This window comes from Polyergus mexicanus, unplaced genomic scaffold, assembly GCF_030449975.1.
Source record: "Polyergus mexicanus isolate NDT 795.1 unplaced genomic scaffold, iyPolMexi1.0 SCAF_4, whole genome shotgun sequence".
In the NCBI taxonomy this organism is placed as follows: Eukaryota; Metazoa; Arthropoda; class Insecta; order Hymenoptera; family Formicidae; genus Polyergus; species Polyergus mexicanus.
In genome coordinates, this window is record NW_027223324.1 from 4,085,736 (window position 1) to 4,102,994 (window position 17,259).

Here is a 17,259-nt window from a genome sequence, read left to right on the forward strand (position 1 = left end):
AAATATATATTTTTCTTTTTTATCGAGAGCTGATTTTTATTCTTGCTCGTCATCACAATCAGACCTAATATATTTTATTTAAAACAACAAAGGAAGATAGAACTGAATGATTTATAATTAATTTTTTAATAATCCCTATATAATTTTTTTCTTTTTACAGATTGTTTACGCGGAGAATTAGCCCTTTTTATAAAAAATTGAAGCATTATCTATGTAATGTTTTTTCTAAGGAGGACACAATTGCAAAATCATATCCAAAATAATCGTAATAATGTCACAAATTAGATTGCAGGTATTAAAAATAGCTTAATTTGTAGCGTAAAGCATCGAGCACAAAGAAACTGAAAAGAAGGTAAAATAACGAGATATGGTCGTGTAATAGCTGCAATGTAAAATATATTCTATCTACATTTTGGCACGAGAATATGTGCACAATCTACGATCTAGAGAGAATCCGACGTGATAGCGTTTTATTCGATATTTCTGCCGAATCGCGAATGTCCATACTCTTCGTCGTCGCCGTTGGACCGCTTGCCGAATCTCATGTGACCATAATCGTCTAGCTGCTGGCGTTTGCTGAATCGCAAATTGTCCTCGTCCTCGCCGACGAGATCCTCCACAAGATCCTTCACGAGACCTTCCACGGCATATCTGCGGTAAAACGCACATGAAATAGCAGGAATACTATGTACTGTTAATTTTTTTTAAATCCTCAAAAGTTTCATATCGACGAGAGTATTTATTTTTGTCTTTCTCCGAGATTTTATTTACATACATCTATTGTTATATATATTGTATAGTAATTACCCGTAGATATGTGGATGATTTTCTAAATTGCGATGAATGCCGGAGATCAATCTCGGAGCTGCTTTACATTTTCCGCAGAGCAGCCATACGACTGCGATCGTGCAAGATAGTGCAAAAGTCAGATTCATGTCTGTAATTATTTAATAATTTTCTGTTTCATCATAAAGATACATCGTCAAGATGTATACATAATATATATGTATATTTTCATCATAGAAATAATGTAATCATATAAGTTTACAAGTCGAACTATTGCTTCCTATTTTCTATAATTTTCTAATAATCAATTGCTTTTAATTAGCATATTCAACTAATTGAATTATGGTTCAAAAGTATTAAAGGAGCACAAAATTTTGTAAATGCATTGTACCTTCGTTAAAAAAATTATGTTTTGCGTGCTACATACACATACATACACATAAAAAAATATTAATATACCTAGATATGTAGAAATACAGTTACGTGTACAATGAAAGATTTATAATTTTTGTCCCAGATACAAATACAATTACAAATATCAAAAGAAATTAATTCTCAAGCTTCAATATCGAATATTTTACCGACAATCTTTTCTTTCTTTTTCAGGAAAATTGTTCGCGGAAGCATTTAAGTTTTATAGAGTTCAGATATTTCGGTATCTAAAAAAAAAAAAAAAAAATGTGTAACTTGCAAAAAATTTTACTGACAATGAGAAAGAATTACATTTTCAATTTAACGGAAGAAGCTGCTATTCAATTCTGGGGCACTGAATACACACAATAATAAGCGTTCTGCCGTGCTTATTACGACAGGACAAAATTAATAAGAAGAAATTGTAACATACAAAAGGCAACAGATGAGGCAGATAATAAATTTACAAAAACCGTTTAATTTATAAAAAAAGATACATATAATATACATATTAATCGCGAGAATCGTGCGCGACGAGATCTTTCAAATTGGTCAAAAAAGCCGTAACCGAATAAATTTCCCGGAATATCCTTATCTTCGCTTACCTGCGTGTATCGGTCGTCGGAAAAATCGGCGATGGAATGTACGGTTCACGCGGCGGTGGCTTTTTATATCGCGGCCAACTATGCGTTTATCCCCCCAGTTGGAAAAGCGACGCGGTGGTGAAAAAAGTACGACGGCGTTGAATTTTAATTCACGCAACACCGCGCTGATAAACAATTTTCTTCTTTCAGAAGAACATCACGCCTCCGCCACTCAATATTCCGCGATGTTCCGCGCGTCGGTGATTGGCAGGGCACCGGCTGAACCGATTACCGATGTCACGTTGCGGCTCTTTTGTTTCCTTTCTGGCGGAGAAAATCGGACATTAAAATCCTCCCTTTCTTTCTCTCTCTCTTTCTCTTTTTCTCCAACGAAAGGAGAGTAGGCAGTGCGAGTTGATAAATAACAATGCGAACAATTATGGCCACCTGTCGATTTCGCGCAATCATTTTTCTCAATTGCTTAATTAAAAAGTCAAGACGCTGACGAGGAACAAACAATATTTCGCGCACAATTGGTGTTAATTAGTGAAATAAAATACAATATTTTTCGAAAGAGTTTTACTTTATGGTGCGTGCTTTAATAAGAATTTTAGTTATTGTTCTGATAAGCAGTTCAACTAAGAGGACATATCTTCTTTATTTAAGAAAAAACGTCATCATCTACAAACTAATTTCGCTTTTAATTACATTATCTTTTAATTTATTGCAAAAATATCGAGGAGATTTCTTTGAATTCTTATTGAATTTCTTATTAAATTTTTTTTGTGCATTATCTCAGTCGAACTTAAAATTATAATTCTTCAAAAGTAGAGCTTCTTGAAAAAACTTGAGAAATACTAGTCTTTATTTTATTTCTGTTTGCTTCTCTTTGAAACTTTATCTATCAATAGTCATTGTGTAGAATCAATTTTTTTCTTTAACTAGATTTCCAGTGAGCACAATATATAACTGTTATATATATATATATATATATATTTAACATGCAGATTACATAAATACATGTAACTTACATGTTTATTATCAATAGTTTTAGAGAGCAAGTAAGTAAAAATAAAAAGCTTTCAAAACAAAATAACTTTCTAAATTGACAACAAATCTTTTCTTTTTTTTCGTTTAATCTACAGATTTTATTTTAATTCTTACATTCTCTCAATCGCTCGATTAATTTTTAAATCTTATTTCTAAACCTGTAATGAAATATGGAAATAATAAATTATTTTATCATCTCTCGATGTCGAGGAAGCATATCTTAACATAATCGTCGAGTTATATTCCAAGTAACAGCATATGATGAAAGCATTGTACATCCTCACGAGGTCACGGCAACAATTATCAATGGCTTCCCCTCGTTTGCAGTGCTTCCTCTATTAATTCTATAAAACGGTTTATCCTTCGAGTCGAACCTTTTTCTCAGTCGTAGAATTGCCGTTCGATTATCAACAATTTGTCGAATGATCCTGTAAGATTTCTCCAATTCTTGTCATCGTTTGCGACATCAATATGACGGAGGACAAAAAGACGATGATTCAGAAAGGTCTATCAGAATGGTGGAGCGAAGAGACAGAGTACGTGCTCCAAAGGATCGAGAGATGGACAACCTTTGTACGTGGTTACAATCGTCTTCGATCGCAGAGGTGAGAAAGAGAGAAAAAAAGAACGCAAACTACTACATATAAATAAATAAATAAAACATAAATGAAAAATATTTGCACAAAGTAACAAGTATTGAAATGAACCAGGTGGTCCGAAAGAACGCCGCGAAACACCTCGAACGCTTCTTTTGATGAAGCCACGCCGCAATTTTACAGTCTCAAATGGTACAGATGGAAATCACGTCCGGAGGAAATTAAGATTAATTGCTGCGGCGGAACGTTTAACTATCAGTCGAACAGCGAGCTAGAGAGCAATTGTCTGGAAACTTATCGGTACGATCACAGTATCTACTTCAAAACTATCGGTGACATTAGAAACGACAAAAGAAATGTCATCAAGGATCTAGATCAGGATAGAATATCTATTAGCAGCGAGGAGATGGTGGAGTGGGATGTCAGCTCGCTCGTTGATCTAATGATTGCTAACAAACCGATCTCTGAAGAAACTTGTAACAATAATCGTCCGGATGAGCCGCATGCTTCGGACACCGTTACTGAACAGGAAAAGAATGGAGCGATGCAAAACGCCTGGCCAATCATAGATCTGTCGAAACTCAATCTAAGTTTGATGGACAATCGAAAAAGAGACAAACAGCTTCTTTATCTAGTTAATCGAGATAATCGTGAAAGAGATGAGAAACAGCACGAAAATAACAACATGAACAATCCAGATAAAGCGGATAAGGGGGATTGGGAGAATGAATCGAAAAATTACGAGAGGATGAAAAAATTTCCGTCGTTTCGAAAAACTGGACGATCATCTGCGCGAAGATCACCAATCATCGGTGAAAACAATGTCGTTTGGCCGGGAGTCCTTTTGAATTACAACAACAACTTCGACGTCGCCGGCATGTCTGCAAGATTAAAGTAAAAATTAAAGTAAAACACATCGAGCGTAAAAAAATACGTAAGTATAAGTGTTAATGCATAAGTGTTTTGATCGATGAATCGATAAAAAGTATAGAAATCTATAATATGGCAAACTAATTATTCTATGTATTTTATTAATAGAAAGGCTTATATGCTTTCTTTCTGCATCAGCGTGTGATTCGTGCGCACGAAACTCTGCTTGTCGAACAATGCTTTCATTCTGAAGTTTTCTTTTTTTCTTTCCCGCTCTTCTAATACATATCGTTACGTGCTTTCACATTTGGCTTCTCATTTTAACGCGATTAAATGATCATATGATAAATATGAGTAATGAAAGAGTAATGTAAGAACAAAGAAAGAAAAAGAGAAAATAACTGTTTGACAAAATGAATAAAATTACATTACAGCTCTTTTTGTAGTAAATATTAGATCTGAATTGCAAGGAGAAGAAGGGATATCTTTCGCTTTTATTTTGGGAAAAGATTTTTTTTCTTATAAGCAGATGTTGCAGTAATTATATCTTTTTTTTCGTTTACCAGAATATCCATGTTGCAAGTTATTAAAATGGATGCGAAATTATATAATAGCATTAAAAACAAATGCATGTAATGTCTTGCCGAAAAGAATTGTATACATATACAAGATCTAATATAAATATGTATATTTTATTTTATGAAAAATATATATGTATTTTTAGTATTGTATCTCGAAATTAAATATACAATATTTTGCGACGGTTTTTCTCTCTCAAATCATTTATATTTATTCATAATATAATACTGCTCATTCTTGCGTAATGTGTTTGTCATCTTCTCTATTAATGAAATTAATACTGATTCGTAAGCATATATGTAATCAATATTTTGTATTGAAATAAGAATATCTTCTTACATATATATTATTTAAGACAATATAATAAAACTTGTAATGTTTGTTCACTAATACAATCTTCTGATCTCAATTATGTGAAAAATATTAAAAATAAATTGCAAATGAGAAAAGACTTGCATCGACAACCCTCTCTAAAATGCTTTATATCTGTATATTTTTTCTCTTTTTCTCATTTATTATATATTATAGTGTTATATTAGATAATTGCGTCATCTGTAAAATGTCAGTATATCGGGAGTTTATTTGATAAAAGAACTGTGTTTAAAAAAATTTTACAATTTTTATTTCTATGATGTAAAAATTCAAAAAACGTCAAAAGAATGTCTCAAAATCTTTTTGGTCTCTTTTACAGATATTTATCTGTAAAAGATGAATGGCTACTGTATATTTATATGATCTGCGATATCACTGAAAAAGTTATTCCTATAAAGGAAATTATATAGGATCTGTTCTTTATATAGCTGAACTGGCTGCACAAGTTCAGAGCTTATCTTTCTTCTTGTAATGTGGAGAGAAAAAGATAAACTCTGAACCAGTGCAGCCAGTTCGGCCTATAAAGAACAGATTTATAATTTATAATCGATATCAACATAACATTCAATCCTTCAACAAAAGTGATGTCTGACAATGAGAGAAACATGTCTCTCTCCCCCTACCTCTGGCTCTCTCTCTCTCTCTCTCTCTCTCTCTCTCTTGATGCTTTCACTACGATACGCATCTGACATCTCTCTAATGATAAGTCCGCGACACACTCTCTCTCGTTATATGAAGAATTTATTCCGATAAAGGGAGTTTCCGTTTCCACCATGGTCATAACGTTCTCGCGGGATAGCGCGCATGCACCAACCGAGAGAGGGGCGGAAGCCACGCATGCAACGCGTAATAAGTGTGCTCGCGAATCCTGTCGCGAATCGATCGTGTGCAAGCTCCACTCTCGCGGCTTAAGTAGAGCACTTTACGATAGTACGTAATAACTCAAATAAAGGCTTTCATCGACGAGAGCAACGGAGGAACAAATATCAAGATGAGCAAGCGATTAGAGACCGTGGCCACGATGACCTGCATGAAGACCCTGCTGATGCTTTTTAATTTCATTTTCTGGGTAAGCCAAGCTCACCCCCTTTTCCACCGGTGATTAACACATTGCCTTTATAACCCCCCTTGCCATGCACCTTGGTCCAACTGTTGCGCAATTGATCGCAATCCTCCTTGTAATACCGGTCAAATCTATAGCTACTCGCCGCAGGATGAAACATGTAATAATGACGTAACGATCCAGTACTATCTTATTGTTAAACTTCTTAATTAAAATAGAGTACATCAGATAACTGGCGAATGAGTATGAGATAGTAAATAAATATATTGACGTGTTATCTTGTATATGTCCATATATATTTTACTAATATTTAGAATGTAAAATTTAGAATAGAATTCAGTATATATCTATAAAAAAAAAAAAAAAAAAAAAAAAATATATATATATATATATCTTTCCGAATGTATATTTTTTTAATTCATTGAAAGTTTCGATAGCTGTTATAGTATATATTTTTATCGTCCATACTTTGAATCCTTAAATCACTTGCGAAATTTCAACGAATTATCTGAAAATCGCGCGTCACATACGAATGTGACTCTGTTATTATCAACACACTTCTAATACTAGTGACCATAACTTGTTTGAATATAAAGATAGTAAATAGTCTTGTCAATGAACGGATTATTGAATAATTCATGCCATTTTTTCTCACAATACTACCTCAATCTCTAAACTGACACTTTCCTAAATTATCTGTCACAAATAACATATATTACATATGCTTATCTGTACAATATATTATGCTCCAATAGAAAAGATATTGAAAACTTTTTTTCTTTAACTTTATTATATGATGTATTGCGTGCGCGCGCGGGTGTGTTATTACATAATTTACATATTTATTAAAGATGTAAACTTTTGAAGTTCGAAGGAATTTCGAACCCCAATGAGACAATTTGTAAGGAGTTAAATGAAAATTTGTAAAGATACTCAGACAAAGCACAAGAAGGCCAAAAGACATCTTAAACATGTCTAAAGGACGATAAGATGTCTTTAAGTCCTCTTTTAGAAACATATGCTATCTGGGTAACTTATTCAAAGTAAATTATTCAAGAGACGCATAATTCAAATGATTTTTTAAATTTTAATGTCGCTTGTATTTGTACAGGCGTCCGGGGTGTTGATGTTATGCATCGGCATATGGATGCGCATCCAGTTGCGGGATTACATGAATATGAACGTGCAGGGCAGCGGGACAGCCCTGTTAGCGCTCGCATGCTTGGGCGCGGTGTTAGCGGTAGCGGCGGTTCTCGCCTGTTGCTGCACCGCGCGAGGTCATCCCGCTCTACTATATCTGGTAAATACAATATACAATCTATAAAAATATAGGATACAATACGCTCTATATAATTCGCGATGAAACTTTATTGTAACTTTATGATACGCGCTTGAAGAAGAACCAGGATACGCGCATACATGTATATGTATATAGAATACTGGCGCAAATTATAGATCATTTAAAGTGAACTCTTGGGTCCCTTGGGAGTCCCTTAGGATGAAGTTACGAATCGATACTCGACATAATTATCATCGTATGAGAAATATAATGATTCCCCGATGCACATGATAAGTATCCTAATACTAAAATTAAGAAATTTACAAAAGTTGATCAGTCTGTCTTCTGAGAGGCTCAGATAAGAGAAGAGTAGCTTGTTAACACTGAGTATATTTGTCATTCGTAAAATAAATTGTATGTCATGGAATTATTATTATAAAGAAGAAAGAGAGAGAAAGATTAAATAATATTTTCGCGATTTTTAGAATATAAGATTTTTACATTAAAATTAAGTATTTTTAAATAAAAATTCTTTTGGTAAAATGTGAACAGAATTTTAAAAGAAGTTTACGCGAACAATTATTTTATAGTAATTATATATGCATATTATTAGGGCCGATCTCATTGATTTCAATGATCTTGACATACATTGTCAAGGACACGACCCTGAGTAGCTTTCAAAAGGTTTTAGCCATCGCTCATTGTTTATTAAAAAGTTATTAACAAATTAAGTTTAACGAATGAAATCTAATTGTTTGACACCATGTACATTTAAGAAGGAATATCATATAATACATATAATATCATTCAATGCACTGTATTTGTTTATATTATTCATAAGTAAATCTACTACAAATACGTATTAAAACATAGTAAATCTTCTCTGCTCACGTGTCAACTTAAAAAAAAAGAAGTATTTTATAGTTTCACTTTATAATACACACACACACACACACACACACACACACACACACACACACATTTCATTTTGTGCTATATTGTGTGTATGTGTATACTTCTTAATATTAATGTTAGAAAATTACATTCTACTCGTTAAACTTATTTTGTTAATAACTTTTTAATAAACAACAAACGGTTAAAACTTTTTGAAAGTTACTCAGGGTCGTGTTCTTGACAACATATATCAAGGTCATTGAAATCGGTGAAATTGGTCCTAATATGCATAATTATTTATTTTATTTATGCAGTTTATAAATAGTTGAAGAATAAATATGTCGAAATAAAAATTTTTTCTCTTTCTTTTTCTTATAGAGAAGTGAAAATTCCCTTTGACATTATTATTACCATATAAGAAATAATTATTCTGTTCTCTACGTTTCTTAGTATGGCGCGTTCCTAGCCGTTGTCGCATTACTGGAACTTGGTGCAGGTGCGTCGGTTTACGCTTATCGTACAAACTTGAATGAAGGATTTGATCAAAGTCTAAACCAAAGCATGGAAGCCTATGGACAGGATCATTCCATGAGCAGTTACTTAGACAGTATGCAATCAACCGTGAGTATTATCTTTCTCTACAGTATTCCATTTATGTTCACACAATTTGATTATTCTTATTATTTTAATAATAGAACTTTGATCATCCAAATTTTTATTGAAATTCAGATAACAGTTCAACAAAATAGAAAGAAACGATCAAAAGATTGTTCATTCCTTGTAATCTTTTTGTTGCTCGATATTATTTAGGTTCTTCTAAATGCCATCTCAATATCCTTGTACCATAAGTATCACGTCATAATATAATATTGAGAAAAATCGAGATTAAAGTTGTAAAAAAGAATAATAAAATTAACGCTAATTATAGCTAAATATTTAATATGTTTTTATTTCGCTCACAAAATTGTTAGAACTTTCATTTTTTGTAAGAAATTTGTTGTGAAGATTAAACTAAATAATATTTTCACATAATCAGATAAAGTCCATTACATCACACACAGGAAAGTACAATATATTATAATTAATTTTAATAACTATTTTATTACAAAATTAATAAAAAACATTTCAGATTTTTCGTAATGAGACATTTACATATATCTATTATTCCTTTCTCCAATTGCTTATTAATCTTTAATTAGAGCCATGCATTTAGCGTGAAACTACGAGGGAAATGATTGCTCCCTTTCTTGACTTTCAAAAAAAGTTATTTTTTATTGAACTGTCGAAATTTTTATTGTGTATATATCGTATTGTATATTCTGAAAATATTTTAATTAACTGATTACAGTTGCATTGCTGCGGTAATCGTGGATACGCCGATTGGCGCAATTTGAATTCACCAAAGGAAATTCCCCTATCTTGCTGCAAGATACCCGAGGATAAGTGCGAGCCGAACGACGTAGAACAAATTTATACCGATGTACGTAGGTGATAAATTTCTTTTTGTTTTTTAATTGTCTAAGTTCTTGCAAATCTTGCTGTTATTTTTACCGTGCATTCGACGGAATAATTAGAATACAAAATAACGGACCATCAAATTAGACCATCAAATTCCATGTTTGATTAATTTCAGCAATTATGACAATTATGACAGAATTACGACACTAAGAATTAGAAGAAAAAAAAAAGAATATGGAAACGCGTAGGCTAAAAATCTGTTTTCTTCGACTTTCGGTTTTTTCAGTTTTTGGTATTTTTTAAATTTCATTTTCAATTCTTTTTTGTTTTCAGGGATGCTACAGTCGCGTGCTAGATTTCATAAACAGCAACATCGGTCTGGTAGCCGGTACAGCGATCGGCGTAGCCTTTTTCCCGTTAGTGGGCATCTTCTTGGCGTGCTGCTTAGCCAGCAACATCAACAAGGCCGAGTACGAACAAGTCGCTTAGGCACGGCATTCGCGCAAGCAGCAACGACGGTTCTATCAGGAAACAAAAAAACTCGCGTCGCTAGTGACAACAGCGAACGTACACGATTTCAACACTGGAGCACGAAACTGATTTCGATCGAGGTAAGCGCGCATTTTGCCCCACTTCGAGATTTTAATCGAAGACTCTGCAGCATAAATTAGATAAAAGTCTGCGGTATAAGGTACGCATCTTTAAGTTAATGAAATCAAGTCAATCTGAAAAAATGGACCTTGCATACCAAATTATAAAATTACATTATTTCTCATCGATGAATCCTTTAATTCTTATTCAAGCGCTCAATTTGATGATCAATGTCGAAATTTGCGCTCGTGTTTCATGGGACTATTCCGATCAAAATCATTAATAATTAATTAATATATAATATTATGTTAAGATATATAATAACTCTCTTTTGGATCTTGTATGAAAATTTCTTCGAATATACTTCATTAATATTTTAAAATTATATATATATGTGTGTATGTATAAATATATATGTATATATATACATACATACATACATACATACATACATACATACATACATACATACATAGTATACATAGAATGATTGCTTAAAAAATCTTCTAAACAAAGATTTTCTGTAAAGTTTCAACAATAAGTAGATAGAAGAACAAGGAAGCAGAAAGTATTAGAATAGGACGAAAGTTTCTTGTGTGTTTAAACTTTATTTTAAAATCGTGTATACTACGGTAATGAAAAATATATACCATGATTGTGTATTGTTCTGTCGTCGAAATATTTGACTATTCAATATCTCTTTCTATTTCCTTGCATAATTCTTGTCGAAGATTTGAGATTTGTATAACACTCTGTCATTCTATATTATATGCTGTAAGAGAGTGTTGTATGTAAAATACAAGAAGAAAATATCTTGTATGGAGAATATACATAATCTATTTATTATAGAAATATATAAATATATCCATGTGTATAGAGAGTGAGACACTTGACTCGGATCATTTCTATCAACTTTTCTATTTGACACATTAGAAAGAAGTCAGAACACGCGCAGAAATTGTTCGGTTTGGGGAAATCTTTATGTTACATGTGCCCTATATAATCAGATACTATCGTTTGATAATTATACAATAATATTTTATATAATATTAACAAAGATGCCAAATAAAAAAGTTAAACGAAAATAAGCGCAAGCGTTAAATGTCTCTAACTCTTTGCGTTATAAAATATATTATATATATAAAGAGAATACACATACATATACTCCACCATTATAAGATTAACATAAAAAAACGCAGAATTCTAATGTAAATCTTATTTATAAATATTCTTAAACTATTTAAATATCTCCACGCGATATTGAGGAAGCTGCGCAATCTCGCCACTGAATCGATATTCGATTGTTTACGGTTTACGTCATTCGCTATAGCTTTTATGTGTTACATTTACTGTATTCGCGGAATGCGTACACTTCGTACAAGTTCTGACGAGCCTTAAATAAAGATCAATGAAATATCATTTTCCCACTTATTGTCTAATAAAAATGAATTTTTGTATGTAGGAAACTATTATCTTTTGTTTTAGAATATTCTCTGCACATTTTACGTATGTTACTTTCCAATTTATATTTTTTACTTTGCATATTAAATCATTTTCTAACAGAATCAATTTTCTTGTATACAAAAATAATTTTCTCATAAATTTATATTATTTATATAGACATATATTTATAATTTTTTTCTAATAATTAATTATAAATTTATGTAATCATGTATAATCAAAAAATGTTATTCTTAAAATTTCGCCGTCCGGTAATGTATTAAATGCAATGAAAAACATCTACTACAATCAATTTTTTATTATAAATCATTCCTTATTTTTCTTTTATATTTTATTATATTATTTTATATAACAATTTTTTTTTTATTACATAAATTTACGTTTTAGAATATACTTTTAATATCACAAAAAGATTGTATTTAAATATATTATAGTTTATCAATTTTTGTCAACTCTCGCTTTTTCTATTTACTCGACCTCTTATTAGTTATTGTTCGGATTCTTCTTGTAAAAAATTTAATATAATATGTCTTTTTATTTAAATGTCACATTCATCTTTGATGTAAATACGTATTAATTTAAAATCACGAGGCTATCGGGAGTGAACTTCAAGCAACGAAGCGAAATATAGTGGAATTTATTTTACATCATCTAGTAACAAATTTGTAACCAATAGCAGTGAATTGCTTTGGTAGCACGCTGCGCATGAAAGGGTACTTTTATGTGATCTATGTTCTATGTGATCATGTCATCGCGTGTCGTGTAATGAATAATGAGTAATGAAAAAGTTCATGCGGAATGGGAAAGGTTTCACGTGAAATGTGAAATTATGTGATCGACCTCCAGGGTCCAGGTCTCAGACTACGTTCAGCTGTATAACGTGTGTAACTGTTTTCTACACAATTCGACACAGATTGATGGCAGAGAAATGATCATTTCGGCGCAATGATCGTCTCGATATGAGAAATCACATAAAATGGAGGATGATATTGATATTTATGCAGATTTACCGAGTTTCAATTTGAATCTTGATAAAAATGTGAGAATCATTTACGGTAATGTTGACCTCGATTAACATGATTTCCTTCTTATTACACACACACACACACACACACACACACACACACACACACACACACACACACACACACATGCACATAATATATATTAAGTTAATACTTCCATTGAAAGAGTAAAATTAATCCTTGATTAAACTTGAACCCAAGAAATTATTCGAGTATATATGATTGTATTACTATAATCTATAACATAATGTGTTTTTCCACCATTGAGATGTATTTGTATTTTAGCATCTCTTTAGGGGGGGGGGGCTATTATTTACTAAGAGTTGAACAAAGATAAAACGACGCTTGTGTGCACACGGGTGATATTTCCGAACGCAGTCTAGGATGATTGCGATTATGTTGATATTATTGTTTGTGTATAATCACGTTTATTACATTCATGTAGTATATCGTTTATTGCCAATGTAATGAAATACCTTTTTTCTACTACACAAATGGAACATTTTATCTTTCCACTCATTGATGCCTCATTTAAAATAGCTGTCTTTTCGTAATATTGTTACACAGAGAATGTGCATTTTTTAAATTTATATAGAAACTTGTTTTTTCTTGCGTTGAAGACTAACGATTCTGGAAGTAAATAATATTGGAGTTATACTGATATCTTATACAGTTTATGTGACGATGAATCTTGTGGAATCTAGCTTTGATGTAAAAATGTTCAACAAATTACAGCTGATTATATACATCTTCATAGATTTTTATATATATTAAAAAAAAAATTATATAGATCTGTATATTCTATTCGAATAGTATGAAAATTGTAGAATAATACTGGATTACAAAAATAATTTTTTTTATATAACATACAATATAAAATCAAATAATAAGTTAATGTTTTTGAATGTCTGTAAAGGATCAGCTTTGTAATTGCGAAAAGTTAAAGAAAGAACTTGGTTCACTCGAGAGTAAACTCGAAAATATTCAGAAGATCAAAGAAAAGTTGGAGAAAAATCTATCCTCTTTATTGAAAACTGCAAGGGCTGAGATTGCACGGAAGGACAAGATGATAAGTGATCTCAGAAAACGGTACAATGAATGCTGTACAAAAACTAAGTGATGTTGCAAAATTTCTTTCTAATGTCATCATAATGATTACAGATTGGACGATGTAACCTTTAGAAGAAATAATAAGGGTGAATCTTGGGATTTTTCTGCTAATAGATTATTGTATCAACAATATACAACAGTCGAAAAATATGACAACGCTCCTTTAATGCATTCGCAAGAGGATGAAACTATATTGCATGAAACTGAATTTCATCGCAACGAACATAAAAATAAAAAGCCACAATATAATGGCCAATTGCCCACAGTATTTGCAGAGAGATTACATAAAAGAATTATAAAAGATGAGAAAGAAGATGTAAAGATGCAAAGAACATCATGGAAGCTTGATATAGAAGCTAATTCAAAAGGGATCTCTGAAGAAAATATTGTGGAAAGTGATAAAGAGAATGGATCTCAATCTAGTATGAATAATAACGATAATGAATCTAATGCTATCACACGACACTCTCTCTCTGATTCAGGTAACATATGTGTATTATATAAGGTTAATAAAATTGTGATAAATGAATGAAACAATTTTCAAACTCTATATAATTATTTATATAAGATAAATATATAATATAAGAATTTCTTGACATATATGTGCTTCGAAATCAAAATATATATTGTACTTTTTAATTATATTTTTCTTAATGTTTGTATTTTATAAAAGATGCTTAAATTTTTGGGACAACCTAGTCAAATAAAAATAGATTTTTCTTTTTATTCTTAAAAATATAATTCAATAGAGTGCAATTGTTTACAGAAAATCCATGCAAAAAGAATTCGGGAAAGAGGTTAAATGAAGAAGATAATACATATGGGAATAAGCGTTTAAAGATAGATGATAATGAAGGCAAGACCACGACTGATGAAACTGATTACACTGTACGGTATAAATTGAAAGACAATCTTGTGCAATATGAGATGAAAGATAATCCTCCAAAGTTCGAGGATCGACTAAATGCCACCCATTCACTTAAAGAGGAAAAAATTTCATTCGACGAAGGTAGAGCCGTTTTGGAATATCAAGACACGGCAAAACAGAGTCGAGATTGCATAAATGGTTGGAAAGGGGAAGAGAAAAGTAATTTTCGGATTGCTTCGAATTGCATCCTGGATGAGCCCAGTAATGGCTACAAAAGCGGCTATAGATATAATCTGTCAAGAAGAAGTAATTATTCTAGAAACAGGAGTGACTACGACAGTTCGAGCAGTCACCGTTTGCGAGAAAAATCAAATAGGATGTATAGAAATAATAGGAAATACAATGATTATAAATACAATAATCAATATAGAACAAAAAAAGACTACAGATTAAAGAGGGACTATGAGAGCATGGAAAATGACAGTAAAACGATACATAGGAGTAGAGAACATAATGCGACGTGGGACAAATCCAGACATTTGTCGAGCGATGTCGAAGACAAAGAAGGAAATAGTTCGTACAAGAATAAGAGGTACCAGAATCGCAGAATAGAAGAAACAGCAACAAATATTTTGCACAACAAGAGCTTGCATGAAAGGGATAAAGCTAAGGTGGATATGAATTCTCGGGCGTCTTCTGGTCGTACAATTGTAAATAATATAGTGAATCATAAAGCTAAAAAGATCACTCAACAAGATAAGGCAAAGAACGAATCAAATATTAAACCTATAAATTCGATAGAAAGTACGTCGACGTATGTCGTAACGAAGGACTCGAGTAATCTGGAGGAAGGCGAAATTGTAGATAGTCCCAAGAAGAAAATTGATTCGGCGAAGATCTCTAAAGATCATAAAGTGATTGAAAATGATGTAAAAATTGTTCTAATTGACGATAAACATAAAGATGTCCCTGTGATTGCATCTATAATAGATGACAAATCGGTATCCTTTCACGACAATGTAATTACCGCAAAGCAATTAGATAACGTGACGGATATTAGTACAAAAGAAATTGAAACAGCATCATGTCCTGTGCAAACAGCTTTGAAAGGCCCTAAAGAGATAGCGGAATTAAATTTCTCTGGCAAAAATGATGCGATAATTGACGAGGTGTGGAATTGTAACAATGTCGAACATATATATAAATCTCAACGTAATGAGGATTTAACGGTTTTAACTACTTGTACTATCGAAACAATTGAACAGGTATGCGAGTCTCAATATAATGAGGATTTAATGGATTTGACTACTTATACTATTGGAACGATTAACCAGGTGTGCGATAGTAATGTTGACGATGATGGTAAAAGTCGCGCCGAAGAAGAATCGAAAATCTTTGTCACCGAAATACCTATTAAAATGGAGAAAATGATTGATTCTAATACCAAAAGTGTTACCGAAGTCAGAATAGACGATCCTAAGGTTGAAAGTGCCATTAACAAAGACAAAGTAAGTGATTGTAATACCGAAAGTCCTATTATAATTATAGAAACGAATAATAGCGATAATATTATTCGCGAAATTGATGATGAATTAAAAAGTTCCACTACTGAGATTGCCGAAAAAATCGAGATTGTATTTAATTGTGATATCGAGAATGGAGATGTAAGTCAAGTATCAATCGGAAGTGAGACTTCTCGATGGACATCAGGCAAAAGCAACGTTGAGATGTCGACCAACTTGTGTCTCAACGACCATAATTATGTTCAGAATCCTCCTGTCAACGCTTCTGATCTCAACGCTGTCCGAGAGTCGCCCGTGAATTCAGAATATTGCAAAACTGTGCCAGAAGCAGCAATGTTAAAAGAAACAAAAGCGAAAGAAAATATGGATGTTTCGGTCGATGTCAAGAAGACGATGTCGCCTATAGTGAAGAACAAGAAGAATCAACAGAGCAAAGGGATAGTGATTTCGCGTCGACGAAGAGCCGTGACGTTGAGCGACAGTAACGCGTCTATGACTGTCCTGATAAACACAAAAACGTCCTCTAACGTCATTAGCAATTGTAGCAACGAGTCAGTCTTGAAGCCGCGGGCCTGTAAAGCGTTGCGCACATGTAAATAATCGTAATTGTAAGATTCCTATGCTTATATAGAGTGTTAATAAAACTTTGAATATATAATAATATAAGTCTCAAGTAGGATCATGCAAGGGAACAATATGACATTTTTCACAATAGTTATTATCTTTAATCTTTTAGCTA

The 17,259-nt window shown here is 32.3% G+C and overlaps 4 protein-coding genes across 5 annotated transcripts; 3 read left to right on the forward strand and 1 right to left on the reverse strand.

Moving 5' to 3' along the window:
• Window positions 1-185: 185 nt before the first annotated feature.
• Window positions 186-3,222, reverse strand: Dsk (Drosulfakinin). Its single transcript, XM_070293980.1, has 4 exons — window positions 3,206-3,222; window positions 1,803-2,105; window positions 808-937; window positions 186-651 (listed from the first exon to the last, which is right to left on the reverse strand). Exons 3-4 carry the CDS (start codon window positions 933-935, stop codon window positions 471-473), a joined length of 309 nt encoding a protein of 102 aa, XP_070150081.1. The 5' UTR covers window positions 936-937; window positions 1,803-2,105; window positions 3,206-3,222; the 3' UTR covers window positions 186-470.
• Window positions 3,215-5,045, forward strand: LOC138932300 (uncharacterized). The gene is made up of 2 exons (XM_070293979.1): window positions 3,215-3,436; window positions 3,542-5,045. The coding sequence occupies exons 1-2, from the start codon at window positions 3,303-3,305 to the stop codon at window positions 4,323-4,325; spliced, it is 918 nt and encodes a 305-aa protein (XP_070150080.1). The 5' UTR covers window positions 3,215-3,302; the 3' UTR covers window positions 4,326-5,045.
• Window positions 5,046-6,090: 1,045 nt separating this feature from the next.
• Window positions 6,091-11,952, forward strand: LOC138932519 (tetraspanin-7). Its single transcript, XM_070294431.1, has 5 exons — window positions 6,091-6,317; window positions 7,423-7,611; window positions 8,935-9,105; window positions 9,833-9,964; window positions 10,276-11,952. Exons 1-5 carry the CDS (start codon window positions 6,240-6,242, stop codon window positions 10,429-10,431), a joined length of 726 nt encoding a protein of 241 aa, XP_070150532.1. The 5' UTR covers window positions 6,091-6,239; the 3' UTR covers window positions 10,432-11,952.
• Window positions 11,953-12,739: 787 nt separating this feature from the next.
• On the forward strand, window positions 12,740-17,215 carry Flash (FLICE-associated huge protein). Of its 2 annotated transcripts, none has more exons than XM_070294453.1 (4): window positions 12,740-13,049; window positions 13,936-14,108; window positions 14,181-14,611; window positions 14,896-17,215. In XM_070294453.1, the coding sequence occupies exons 2-4, from the start codon at window positions 14,086-14,088 to the stop codon at window positions 17,118-17,120; spliced, it is 2,679 nt and encodes an 892-aa protein (XP_070150554.1). In that variant the 5' UTR covers window positions 12,740-13,049; window positions 13,936-14,085; the 3' UTR covers window positions 17,121-17,215. The 2 variants fall into 2 exon arrangements, with proteins under 2 accessions (XP_070150554.1, XP_070150553.1); XM_070294452.1 differs by having other exon boundaries at window positions 12,740-13,033.
• Window positions 17,216-17,259: the final 44 nt, after the last annotated feature.